Here is a 13,150-nt window from a genome sequence, read left to right on the forward strand (position 1 = left end):
GGACACACAAACACACACAATCATGGATACATCACAAAACATCTGGGAGGACTGCGTCTATTTTCAATATTCAAATGTCTAAATAACGCAGTAATGATGTGCTGAGGATAAATCCCTTGGTGTTTACCTTGAGGTCGGCCAGCCTGGTCTTGGCCAGAGAGACGTACTCCATCAGGAGGCTGCGGTGTTTCACGGGTACATATGGAGGCTGCAGGATGTGAACCTACCAGGGGTAAAATGACAGTGAGTTTTGCTCTTTCTAGTCCAGCACAGTGGTGGAAGCACTACTCAGTCCCAGCGAACTGGAAGTTAGAGCATCTCCTTTCTTACTGTGATGTTTTTCCCCAGTGAAATGGAATATTTCAGCAGTGAACACTAACAGGTATTCGAATCAAATCCTTTGCATTTGATTGGACCACTAAAAGAAAGTGGGCGGGCTTAGAATGTAGCACGATACGGAGCAGCGGAGGACTGTGGCTCCACACAGATTGATTGACGGATGATGTCATGACATTAATGGTTGGAATTGGCTGGTCGTAGATTACAAAAGCATGCATCATATATTGTTTTACAGTCGTTTGGATTTTGATATAAAAATACAAACAACTTGATTTATTTGTAATTCTACTTGCATATGTTGTTAAGTAGGTGCTTTTCATCTTGCCTTTAAGTACCAAGACAACCATAAACAAATCAACTCCTTGACAAGTTAAAGTCCTGCATTCAAAATATGACCGATGTAAGAGTACAGAAGTACTAGCAGCTAAACATACTTAAAGCATAAAGTCTTCATTACACAAAAAGACGTACCCCCGTGACTGTGTAAGCAGCATTTGACTGTTAAAGCTGGTCATGGTGGAGCTCGTTTTACTTTATACACTTAGGTAGTTTAGTGCAGTGGTTTCCAACCTTGGGGTCTGGTGCCCTTCCAAAGGGTCACTATACAAATCTGGGGGGGTCATGGGATGATTCATGGGTTAGGAAAGAGGAAAAAACTCAGTACTGCTACAGACGTTCATGTGGTGCTTTTTATGGTCTGTAGCTGAAGCATGAAAACATGGAATTAGAAAGCTAACTAGCCAGCCGCTGAGTGAGTAAAGTTTTACATTTTTCTTACATTTTGCCTCAAGAAAGGGCAACAAAGACTATATTTTCTGCACAACAAAACATGTTTACCTGCTTATTAGTTTCCCTAAAATGTTTGAAGGAAAAGATGATGCGTTACCTTTAAGGAGAAACTAAATCCCCAAACCACTTTTTTTCAGCTGAAACCCAGTGTATGAGTATTTAGTAGCATATAGCTAGCTAGCAGACACATTTCCCAGCCTTGCATGTAAACTCAAATTCACAAATGTTACTCAGAGTTCACAAAGCACATCGCTTTCGCCAGATAATCAGTCATTAATACTGATTCACCAGATTTTGTAATGTGCTGACAGCTTAACTTAAAGTCCACAGAACAGAAAGGAATGTTTATTCATATGAAAGCATCTATGAAGTTGAGGGGAAATGTTCACAACTCACACCGGTTAGTTGACACAGATTTCATTTTTTGTTTTAGAAAGGGTCATAAACCAAAAAGGTTGAGAACTACTGTTTGATATTTAAAAATTCCTTGTGTTTTGAAAGCTGATGTTTTATTATCTGAGAAAGTACATCTGTAAGATAAATGTGTTGGATGTAAAAAGTACAATACTTTCCTTTCAGATGTAGAAGTGCATAAAATGGATATACTGAGGTAAAGTACCTCAAACTTAATCACAGTACTGAAGTACATGTACTTTGTAACTTTCCACCACTGCTGCAGACTTCATAGTGTGTATTAAGTTATATTCCTGCATAGTTCTTTTTCAATAGTTATGGTTTATTATACTGCATACATTTATCATACCCCACATACAGTATGAACAATATGTTAGTATGTCTTCTTCTGAATCCTGTTATTATTTGCTGTAGTAACCAGTTAAATGGTGAATGGACTTTACCGTATAGTTCTTTTCTAGTCTTCCGACCACTCAAAGCGCTTTAAAACTCCATGTCATCATTCACCCATTCACACATTGATGGCAGCAGCTAGCATGCAATGTGCAACCTTCCCATCAGGACGATGCAATCATTCATATCCATTCATACACCACAGGAACAGCTTTCAGAAGCAATTTTGGGGTTAAGTGTCTTGCCCAAGGACACATGGACTAGTGGAGGCGGGGATCAAACCACCGATCCTCTGATTGAAGGACGAGCCTGCTCTACCACTGAGCCACAGTTTCCCCACTTGGGATCATTAAAGGTTCATCTGACATACAAAAGGCACCATATATTTTATGTCTAGCGAAATGAGGCTATCAAAACTGTTTCAGAGACAGAGACATATGAAGAGTGTCACCTTGAGGTACTGTGGGGGTTCAAAGGGCACCAAGTCAGACAGGAACTTCAGCAGAAACACCAGAGATTTCTTACTGGTCGCATGGTAGCCACTGCCTCCCCCGAAAGACATCTGAAAAGGCGGACAGGTATACTGCTACGAGTAAAACTAATACATATTGATGTGCTTTAAGACTTATCAAACTCTCTGGAACTCTATCTGTAATAACAACAAACTGCAAAAACAGACGATCCCATTACCATGTAAACTGTTGCATCATGGGTTTGAACAACAACCTGGTCAATACACACGGACACACAATCCACCTTTGTTAAACAATCTGAAAAATGTCCATTGTCTTATGTGGTGAATGCACGCCAAAATAGCTGCTGGTCATGCTGCTAAGCTCACTTAAAGACGCTCACTATCAGCAGCACTAATCCAAACATGTCCATAACCAAACTAGTGGTGTTGAAAAGCCAATATCAAACCTTGAACCAGTTGCTGTAGGAGGGGAAGATGGCGGGTCCCTCCAGCGCACCCTGTCGAGCCAAGAGGAAGGCAGTTATCATGTTGTCTAGGTCGTAGCCTTCAAATGCGGAGCTCAGCAGTCTGGACAGCAGCTCTGGCAGAGGAAGAGAAACCGAACAGACATGAACAGCTTTTTAACGCTGGGGTGAAAACGACCCAAAGCCCTTTTCACATCAAATTTCTGTCAATTACTGTTCATAGTCTGACGTATGAGTTTATTAGTGTTAAGCTTTTATAACTTCTGCTATGAATTTGCTGCAGAAAACTGCCTACTATTTTGGGTGACCAGTTACAGCTGCACCTTCAAGAAGCTTTCTTGGTTGGGGTGACTAACCCTTTACCAAAACACCTTTTATTGCGTGTTTTATGCTGCCACTGACTGCCTGCTGACTCCACACTCACTACTCGTAACAGGCCCCTGGCCGCTAGTGATAACACAGCTGAGTGCATCACCGCCCAGAGACAAAGTGGGGAACAGTTTACATCGTCGCTTGTTTTTAAGTTTGAATGAAGTGTTTTACGAAGCCTTACAGCTCATTGGTGTCTAGAACGGGGGTGAGACACTAAGCAGTGGTTGTTGCAGACACACCTGGCGGAGATCTATTTTCTACTGAGAGCACCTCTCTAATTTGAAATGGGCAGTGCAAAAATACTTCATCTATGAGAAACTCCGAAACCAGTATAAAAGCGTTTACCTCTCAGGCTGAGCTGGGCACAGGGGTTGTAAGCCAGCAGGGTGGAGAGGAAGCAAAGGACGTGCTTCCAGTTGACCTCGTGGGTTTCCAAAACCTGCTGCAGGTGACACAGCAGCTGCTCCACACTGAAGATCACAGCCAGCTGTTACAGGAGCACAAGAACAATACAGACAAGTTACTGTTAGCGTCGTTACAACAGACCCTGCAGACCAAAGATCAGAAGACACAGAGAGCCCTTCCAGTAACCTTTTTAGCTTAGAGTGACTAACAGACTGACATACTGTTGCAGGTGAGAACATCATAATAGATCATAAATCAATACTCTCAATGCTGTGTTCCTCTGCGCTGAAGGCTGTACACCTGAAGCCTGATTAGTTTAAAAGAAAATGGGGCTCAGCACTGTGCATTAACTATCTTTACTGTAGAGTGCAATAACAGATGAGAAGAAAATACAATAAAAAGGTGAACAGAGCCTTTAGGGAGGAACAAGTCGACATTACAACATGATTATTTATGCCATTGTGTGATTTATATCTTCATCATTTTCAGCAGCCTTTTGAAAAATAGTGGGCGTATTTGTCGGGGTGTTTTGTTCATCTAGCAATGATCTTTCTCAACCTTTAATTACAAGGTTATGAAATAGAAATCGCAGTCAGTCACTTACTAGTCTTACATGTAAAAAAGTCACATGAATCAGAGCAAACTTGTTATGTGATGGTTTACAACCTGCTCTGCTTTTAACATTTACCTTACGGAACAGAGAGGTCAACAACCGGTTGGCTTTTGCGAAGGTCCACTCATTCTGCAGAGCGATGGCATCGGACACTGCGGATATGAGATTAAGTTGTTACACTTCAGATGTTTTCCCCACTATGAAAGCAGCATGTACATGTGCATCAGGATACTTATTTCAAACTTTTCCCAAACCTTTTCTGAGCCCAATTGAAGTGCTTACCAGATTTGTATCGTAAGTTTAAGTGTAAGCATCAAGAATCAAGAAAAACCAAAACAAGCATGAAGCAGTTCAAAAAGGTCAACAACTTGTCTTTACCGGTTAGTCGAGGCTTGTAAGTGAGAGTCTGTGTGAGCGAGTGTGTGAAGAAATGCTGAAGGGTCTCCACTGACACTGAAACTCCACACAACGAGGCGTCAAATATCTGAATCCTGTGTGAAACACGGGGCAGAGGGGTAAGAAACAGAGACCAACAGCGTACAAGACACACACACACACACATACATATACGTATATTTACATACATATACGTATATTTACATACATATACGTATATTTACATACATATACGTATATTTACATACATATACGTATATGTACGTAAATATACGTATATGTACATACATATACGTATATGTACATACATATACGTATATGTACGTAAATATACGTATATGTACGTAAATATACGTATATTTACATACATATACGTATATTTACATACATATACGTATACGTATATACATATACGTATACGTATATACATATACGTATACGTATATAAATATACATATACGTATATAAATATACATATACGTATATAAATATACATATACGTATATAAATATACATATACGTATATAAATATACATATACGTATATTTATATACATATACGTATATTTATATACGTATATTTATATACATATATATTACACACACACACACACACACACACACACACACACACACACACACACACACACACACACACACACACACACACACACACACACACACACACACACACACACACACACACACACACACACACTTCTTTTTGCTCCGGTTGCAAAAAGAAGTCTGGTTGTATAGAAGTCTACAGAAAATGACTCTACTTCTCTCTTGATTTATTCCCTCAGTAAACATTGTAAACATGAGTTTATGTCTCAATCTCTAGTTTCAAGTCTTCTTCAATACAGCATGATGTTCATTTAGTAAGTTATGGTCCATTTAGAGTCACACAGACCATAAAGCAGGGGATGCTTTAGGGCGGGCTTACTGTGATTGACAGGTCACTGCCACTGAAGACCTTTCTGTTTGCTGCTGCCTTTAATTGAACCACATTCAATTAATATATTAATCAATTTCCTGCACTTCTGCATTTTACTACTGCATTTTATTTCTTACACTGTTTCTTTAATTGTTTTTAAATCTGCTTTTCTTTTGCCTTATGTTTTGATGCTTTTAATGGTTTCATGTGAAGCACTTTGAATTACCTTGTTGTTGAAATGTGCTATACAAATAAACTTGCCTTGCCTTGCTACCAGAGCCATCTATGATGTCTCTACGTCACTCCTCCGCATTCCAAATATGGTAATTTATGTTCATTGCTTAGGAAAAAAACAACATGGCGACCGTGGTATTCCAAGATGGCGACGGCAAAATCACCGAACGCAAGGCTTCAGAACGTCAGTCCACAAACCAATGAGTGACGTCACGATGACTACGTCCACTTCTTACATACGGCTGTGTCCCAATCTCAGTCCCAGTCTATGGTTTTATGTCGGAAAACTCTGGCAGCTGACACCCCCGTCATGTCAATAAGAAAAGTGGTTGATCAATTAAAATTGATATGAGACGATTTTATCATTATTTTGTTCTTCCTCCAAATGTTTGAGAACCGTTTGTTTTTTAGATTTTGTTTTCTTCAGGCAGAGACCTCAAACTCAACAAACTTTCTGATTTCATGACGCTTAATAAGACACACAAAACACAATGAACCATAGCTCAGCTCCTGCTCCAGCACACTGCAGCGGCAGACTCTTTCCCTCGGTGTCTAGCAGCCCTGGAAAAGACAAAGAGGAAAAACAATAAAGTGTTAAAAAGCGAGACAAAAAAATAAGGGAAGTATTAAGATACTTAGACGTCTTAGCTCTTAAAAAAGTAGAAAATAGCGTTAAGGCTCCAGAGGTGTGACTCAAAGTGCTTTACAGGGAACACGTAGACTCACAGAAGAGCATGTCGTCCAGCACCGAGCAGCAGAGCAGGGACGCCCTCCTGTCGGCAGCTGCCGGCTCCTGGATCAGCTCGAAGCCACTTCCCACCAAGACTCCAACCACAGCTGAAATACAGGAGATCTCTTATCAGCATCACCCTCAGCAGCAGCAAACGGAGTGTACTTGATGCCATGAGGGCATTTGTTTTGTAGCTTGGTTGGTTGCGTTTAAAACTCCTAACCCTGGCAGTACAAGTGCAAGTCTATCTTTCCTAAGCCTGCCGTTGTACAATTTTACTCATTTAGCACCAAATTCAAGGTGCTCTGACAAAACCATCCAAGAATCACGTCTCCCAAATCCAAAGCAGCTTTTGTGCTTGAAGTATTGTAATGTTGACGAATGGATGAGCGACCAGTGTCCTTACTTGACAGCACTTTCCGCTGAACTTGTTTGGTCTCCTCGTCTCCGTGAGGAGGCGTCCAACCGCACAGAGCCTTCACCTGAGACACCAACCACAGTCTCGCTTCTTCATCACTGAATGGAGAAACAAAGCGATGGGTTCAAGTTCATATGCTGCAGAGCGGTGCAGGTGTCGGCCATGCTTTTTCACTCTCCTCAAACTCGGGGTGACTTCTTTGTTGTGTTTTAGTTTAACTGAACTCAGTGTACAATTTAAAGATGGCTCTCTGCATCCACACTGTAACTCTGTGTTCTGTTGCGAGTTCAGTTGTAGCATTGAATGCTGTTACTTTGAACATCACCTTTATGTATTCAGGCGGTTTACTTCCCGTCTCTGAAATAACCAGAAGATTCACACTCAACCCACATAAAGCAGATAGTTTGCTTTTAAAGCAAAATGTTTCACTGAGAGAATTCTCAGTTAAGTGTTCTGAAGTAAAGTTACATTTCATAACTGTGTATTCAGTTAGTTATTAACATTTAAATCCTTAAAAGACTTTCTATGCTTCGATAGTGTTTGCAGAAGTAAATATACTGAAGTAGAATACTTCTCTGTCTTGTTATCTTCTGAGGCCAACTGCTGCATGATAGTAATCCCTGTGTGCTTTTTTCCATAAAAAAACTAAACTACTTATATTTCTTACCTCTCTATGATGTACTTCAGGGTGAGGATGTTGCAAAAGTGGAGATGGTACACCACCTCCAGGTTGGGTAGCCTCTGTAAAAACACCACATTAAAGATTTCATTTCCTACATCCTGTATATAAGAAAGCCAGGCACAGTTTTTCCTGTTGTTCAGACCGACTGTAAAGGGACGAATGAACATTTTAAAGTAACTTCATGGAATTACAAATTGTGCAAAACCTCATCAGAAGTAATCAAGTCAATGTTTGAACACGAACACACACACACACACACACACACACACACACACACACACACACACACACCTGATCCCTCCTGTACTCCTGCCAGAGCAGTTTAGGGCAGAGGACTCCCTGTGACAGCAGTTCTCTGCTGGACTCCAGCAGGACGCACAGCTGGACCTAGAGAGGACAGGGACGGGACACGTTTTTACATCGTGTGTCACATTTGTGCTTTGTGTCCTCCTGCAGAACAAGAGTCCCGCAGCAATGAAAGAGGAACTCGTGAGACGTTAGCGCTGCATCCAGAGCAGAAAGATGTTAAACCGCAGACGTAATCTTTCAACAAGATGTGACGCAACGACCATTTTCAGCATGCAGAGCTGATGCAGCAGTAAAGCTGTGGGAAGAAAACACAAAGTCACCGTGCATGAGACACAAAATGAGAATGAGAATCCACTCACTACATTGTTTGAAGAAAAAGCGCCTGGCATCTGATTTACTGGCATGTTTTCGGCAAAACTGCGCAGTATTAATGTATAACATTTAATCGAATTAATGCCGCAGTCATTTGACGAGTTTAAGAGAGCATGGCGAATGTAGTAGCTATGGTGACAACACAAGTCAGAGGGGGCCTTAAAGCGTGTCACACTCACTAGTTTGAGAACTCTCTTTTGGCCAACCGTCAATTTATGACTTACCGACAGAAATACGGAGCAATTGGAATCCAGCAATCCTCAAATTCCTCTCTAGCAGCAAGGCGACGGATATAGTCGGGTTGTCGGGAAGTTTGCTTAGAAAATGGACTCTGCTCTGACCATCCTGCTATGTTGATTTGAACGGGGAATGTCCATACTGACATTCAATTACGATGGCTCCTCCATTTTACTTTGTACATCGTGGGAGAAGAGTCTCAGGGGTCGACGCTAACTCCTAAAAGTGGTTGCCCCGCTGGTAACCAGGCACCAGCTCTTTGGTTGCCAAAACTGGTCATATGGTTGCCTTTTTTTAGTCACCTTTTATTAAGAAATTGCCACAGATCCTTTGGTCTTTTAAACATTGAAGTCTTGGATTGTGGGTCCCTCAAGTGACGCCAACATCCGCTTGTCCATCATCTCTTCTTTCAGAGACGACCTCCAGTCTGTCCTGATTCTAATAAGGAGCTGAGTCCCCTCTCACATACAGCTGAAGAGAAGGGGGACAAGCTAATTGGTATAAAATAATGACTATGTGTTGACAGCAGTAACGTTTTTAAAGTTTATTTGTCTGTATGCTATAAAGTGGTTTCCACAGAAACCAAAGGGCTGAGACTTGCAGATATCTAAAAATGGGTCAAAATGGGTCAAAGGTCACAGGGGGTGCGCCGGGATTTTTCCGGTCTGAGATTTTGCACATGCATAACTTAAATCTTAACAACACACTTACTGGATAATATATACAATGTCTGAAAATGAAACTGTATGAAAATATATAGTTTAGTTTAGTCCTCATTCTGTTTAAACCTGTGCACAGTGTCCGATAAAGATCAGTATTAGAATTACAGGTACACTAAGTGTAGAATTAGATTCCAGTGGCGGCTGCGTACGTTTGTTTTCAAACATTTCAAAGACGCTGTCACTTTATTTCCAAGTTATACGAGTTATGTTCATTGACAAAAGTTGATTTAATACTAACAGACCAACTCATTAAATACACTGAATCACTTTCTTCAACTTCAGGATTTTGTTCACAGGTTTGTGGGAGCCACTGTGACTCCTGCACTGTTACTCGTGCATGAGGGGACGGATTGAATGCTCACCTTCGATTCTTACGGCCCGTAGAAACAAATCATCAACTCTTTACTGTCAGATACTCACTCGCTGAGAGGACGTGAGGAGCCCTCTCCTCTTCTCCTCTTCCTCGCTTCCCGTGATCTCCATCAGCCTCTCCAGCATTATCTTGACTGACAGCGCCGCCGCCGGGACGCCCAGCTGCGAGGCCCGACGCCTCAGCTCGCACGCTGTTCACAGACAACACACCCTGTAGTTCACAGCATTTCACTCTGTGGCACACTCTGCTGTGAGCCGCGACCATTTCTGTAAGACTATTTTGTGGTGTAGAAAAAGCAAGCAAACGAAAACTGACAGTTGTCCAGAAGATAAAGGATGAACAAAGACGGCCGCCATGAAAAGGTGAAACTTGTCCGTGTCGTGCCATCCGGCAGCTGACTCAGATATTAGCTGTTGGAGAACTGATGTGCAGCACTCACCCAGCAGTGAGCATGCAGAGGTGGATGTGGCGCCTTCAGAGCCTGCCTGTTTCTGCTCCACGTTCTGAGTGTGGAAAATGTTGCAAGGATCTGTAGTCTAAAGAAAATGTAGAAAACAATAAAAAAACTTAAATTAATGAAATATTTGTGAAAGATCATAAACAGTTGAATTTGAAGATTTTACTTTGTCAGCCCTCGAACCAGTTCCTAGCACAAGGAGCACCGGTGAAGCAGCTTTCCGAACTCTTTAAAGGCCCCTCTACAGTGAATCACACAAGTGTAATTCACCCACAAGCCCTCATTCCAGTAAAACATCTTTGGCGGTTTGGGGCTAAAGAGCAACGTTCCTTTTAATCACAATCCAATGCGGAATATTTTCCACCAAAGCTAATCAAGTGGCACACACAACAAATGGCCAGTAGGAGCTCCAGTTACTCCCATACAGTCTAATACAACATTTCTTTAATTTAGACTCTAAATCGTACCATACCCTCTTATTGCTAAGAAAGCCCTTGAGATACTCACACCGTTTGTTACAACGTATCTTTGCGAGCAATCTTTTTCGAGGATGGTAGACATAAAAACTAAGAAAAGGAACAGACTTTGTTGCGAAAATGATATGAGAGTGGCACTTGCCAAGGTGAAGCCGCGCATTTCTGAACTTGTATCTGAAAGGCAACAGCAAAAGTCACATTGATTCGCAGTAAATATTCATTGAGTTATGTTTTTGTGTGAAATTCATGTTTTGTTGGTTTTGTTCTTTGAACACAGTGATTTTGTGTGCAACTGATGCATGGTTAATTTTGTGCACGAATAAAATATATACCTGTGTTTTGAAGAAATCATATTTAATTTTTCCAATTACGAAGGGTTCGGTGAATGCACTTTTTTGCAACTGTGAATTTATTGCATCGTTTGGCAGTTCATGACATGGTCAGGTGTTACACTCCTCTTTCTCAGTCCACAGATTAGTATAAATTGTCCTTATTGTCGTGGCATAGTGTTTGCCCATTGGGTTCTGCCTTGGTACCGATGTCGGCTCACTCACCCCGACCTCCCTGAGCAGACCGCAGAGGTTCTGCTGCTGTTCCAGCAGCTGGATCGCTGCCTCCTGCAGCCTCCGAGCATCTTCCTGCTTCGGCCTCTTCATCACACGGCCATCTGGGGAAAAAACACGAAATACTGCAGACTTCAGACAAATGTTTATGTGGACACCGTTTCAGTATCGTATAACACGGTTTGCCAAACCGTATGTAATTGTGAAGTTGAGGCAAAAACTAAACTGACTCAGATTAGATGACAAATATGTACAGGTGTTATGTCGAAGTTTGCTTCCTCGTCGAAAAGTGTTTCCCTCCTATGCAAATTAGGGGGGGTCCAGGGTATAGGTACGGGAACGCATATCGATTCGGCACAACACCGCTACCTTCAGTGGGTGAACTTATCTAAAACAAATGTAACTAGGAATGGTTATCCGTGAAGGGTCACGCCAAACTCCACTTAAAAAGCTTCCAATTTAATGTATCCACGTCAATGGCCGGAGTTGATTAATTTAACGCAATAATTAATCGGTAGCATAAGTTAACGTTACAAACGCTACAGTATTTATCGAGACATTAACAGACGCGGTCACGATGACATCAACGGGGAAAATGGACTAGGATACACGTCAGTCTGACTACAATTTGAGTGTGTATTTTCATTTTAGACTGTATTCGCGAGAAGTTTTGTTTGGTGCTCCATAAGTAAGAACGCCAACATTAGCTAGCTGCTGTCAACTCACCGAGGAGGCTCGACAGAGTCCTCTTCTGAGAGACCGTGTCACACGATGCACTCAGTGCCATTTTTACTTTACGGCTGAATCAGCGCTTCGAGAGAAAGTCAGCGTTTCAGCCAATTGGCCTTCTGAAAGCAATACGTTGGACGGCGCTAAATGAGTGCATTCATTCCCTGGTTAGCTTTTCCCAGGCTGCTACGGCACTGTTTTGCTCCACTTTCTCCTCCATGTTGCCCCTCGCGCTCTTCTCTCCCATTGGTCTGCGTGAGAGCCAATCAGGATAGACCATTCTATGTGTGGGACAAACAAAAAAGTATTCCGGAGATTTTAAGTGATGCAGAGATCGAAAAGTGGCCGATGGTTGTTCAGCGGCATAAACCGATCCCTGGAGTGGTATGCCACTCCTTTTCCAACGGCATGTACCGTTTATTGAAAGCAGGACCTTATAACATTGGCCATAATATCAGTTCCAGGGTACATACGCAAATACGAAATCACTTTGTCATTTCAAAAGCCTTGTATTTATCCCAAAAAGAAAATGGACGAGATAAAATAGATACATTCCTTTATTTAAGACGCTGTGTTGCGCTACTTTTTCAATAAAGTCAGAAAAAATACATTTCCGCCATCACTGTTCGTGAATCAAACAATTTGCCTATATTTGCATATGCATCAGGAGGCGGAACTATTATGTCTGTTTGACAGTGAACTTCCACTTTTAAGCGGCACCTGCCTACAGGTATATGAGTATTCTGACAAGTGTCCTGACTCAGTGAGATGTACACACACCGTGACACACGGGGAGAGACGAGGATACAGAGAGCAGAGCAGGACTGTTGAGCTGTGGGTTGTGTAAGTCAAATCATAGGACGATCTCCAAAAGAGAGAAATGTCCAGAGAGACCAGAGTCATTAGACTCTGACTGCACAGACTCATAGAGGTGAATTCTTCAAACACTAATTTCTCTTTTTGGAAGATGAGAAAAATATAATATTGTGGATTTTTCACTTCACCCTGAATGGACTGAGTTTAAAGCTGCAGGGCAATTTAGTGAAAACTATTTTTCAAAATTGAATTTCATTACGTAATTTATTTTTTAATCCAGCCGTTATTTTACTTGAAATGAGAAGAACATGTATTCATGTATTTCTATGTGTTATTAAATAATCATCCAGTTAAATTTGAAAAATGAGAATAATATTTGTTAAAATATAATTGATGTGTGCTTTCTTTATTTGATTTGACAGTTTACTACACAGAG

The 13,150-nt window shown here is 41.4% G+C and overlaps 1 protein-coding gene across 1 annotated transcript in view; it reads right to left on the minus strand.

The window, feature by feature from the left end:
- Positions 1–12,105, minus strand: part of fanca (FA complementation group A) — a gene marked incomplete at its 3' end in the record, with an annotated part of 33,856 nt that extends 21,751 nt beyond the window's left edge. Inside the window, exons 1-15 of the mRNA XM_079285519.1 lie at positions 11,896–12,105; positions 11,161–11,273; positions 10,113–10,209; positions 9,721–9,863; positions 7,952–8,047; positions 7,646–7,719; positions 6,967–7,076; positions 6,557–6,667; positions 6,328–6,391; positions 4,643–4,755; positions 4,340–4,416; positions 3,592–3,733; positions 2,857–2,990; positions 2,387–2,497; positions 128–223 (exon numbers count right to left, since the gene is read on the minus strand). Of these exons, the coding sequence (XP_079141645.1) occupies positions 128–223; positions 2,387–2,497; positions 2,857–2,990; positions 3,592–3,733; positions 4,340–4,416; positions 4,643–4,755; positions 6,328–6,391; positions 6,557–6,667; positions 6,967–7,076; positions 7,646–7,719; positions 7,952–8,047; positions 9,721–9,863; positions 10,113–10,209; positions 11,161–11,273; positions 11,896–11,956 (1,542 nt within the window). The 5' untranslated portion in view covers positions 11,957–12,105. The remainder of the gene's footprint in view (positions 1–127; positions 224–2,386; positions 2,498–2,856; positions 2,991–3,591; positions 3,734–4,339; positions 4,417–4,642; positions 4,756–6,327; positions 6,392–6,556; positions 6,668–6,966; positions 7,077–7,645; positions 7,720–7,951; positions 8,048–9,720; positions 9,864–10,112; positions 10,210–11,160; positions 11,274–11,895) is intronic.
- Between the last annotated feature and the right edge of the window lie 1,045 nt (positions 12,106–13,150).

This window comes from Melanostigma gelatinosum (assembly GCF_949748355.1).
Source record: "Melanostigma gelatinosum genome assembly, chromosome: 1".
In the NCBI taxonomy this organism is placed as follows: domain Eukaryota; kingdom Metazoa; phylum Chordata; class Actinopteri; order Perciformes; family Zoarcidae; genus Melanostigma; species Melanostigma gelatinosum.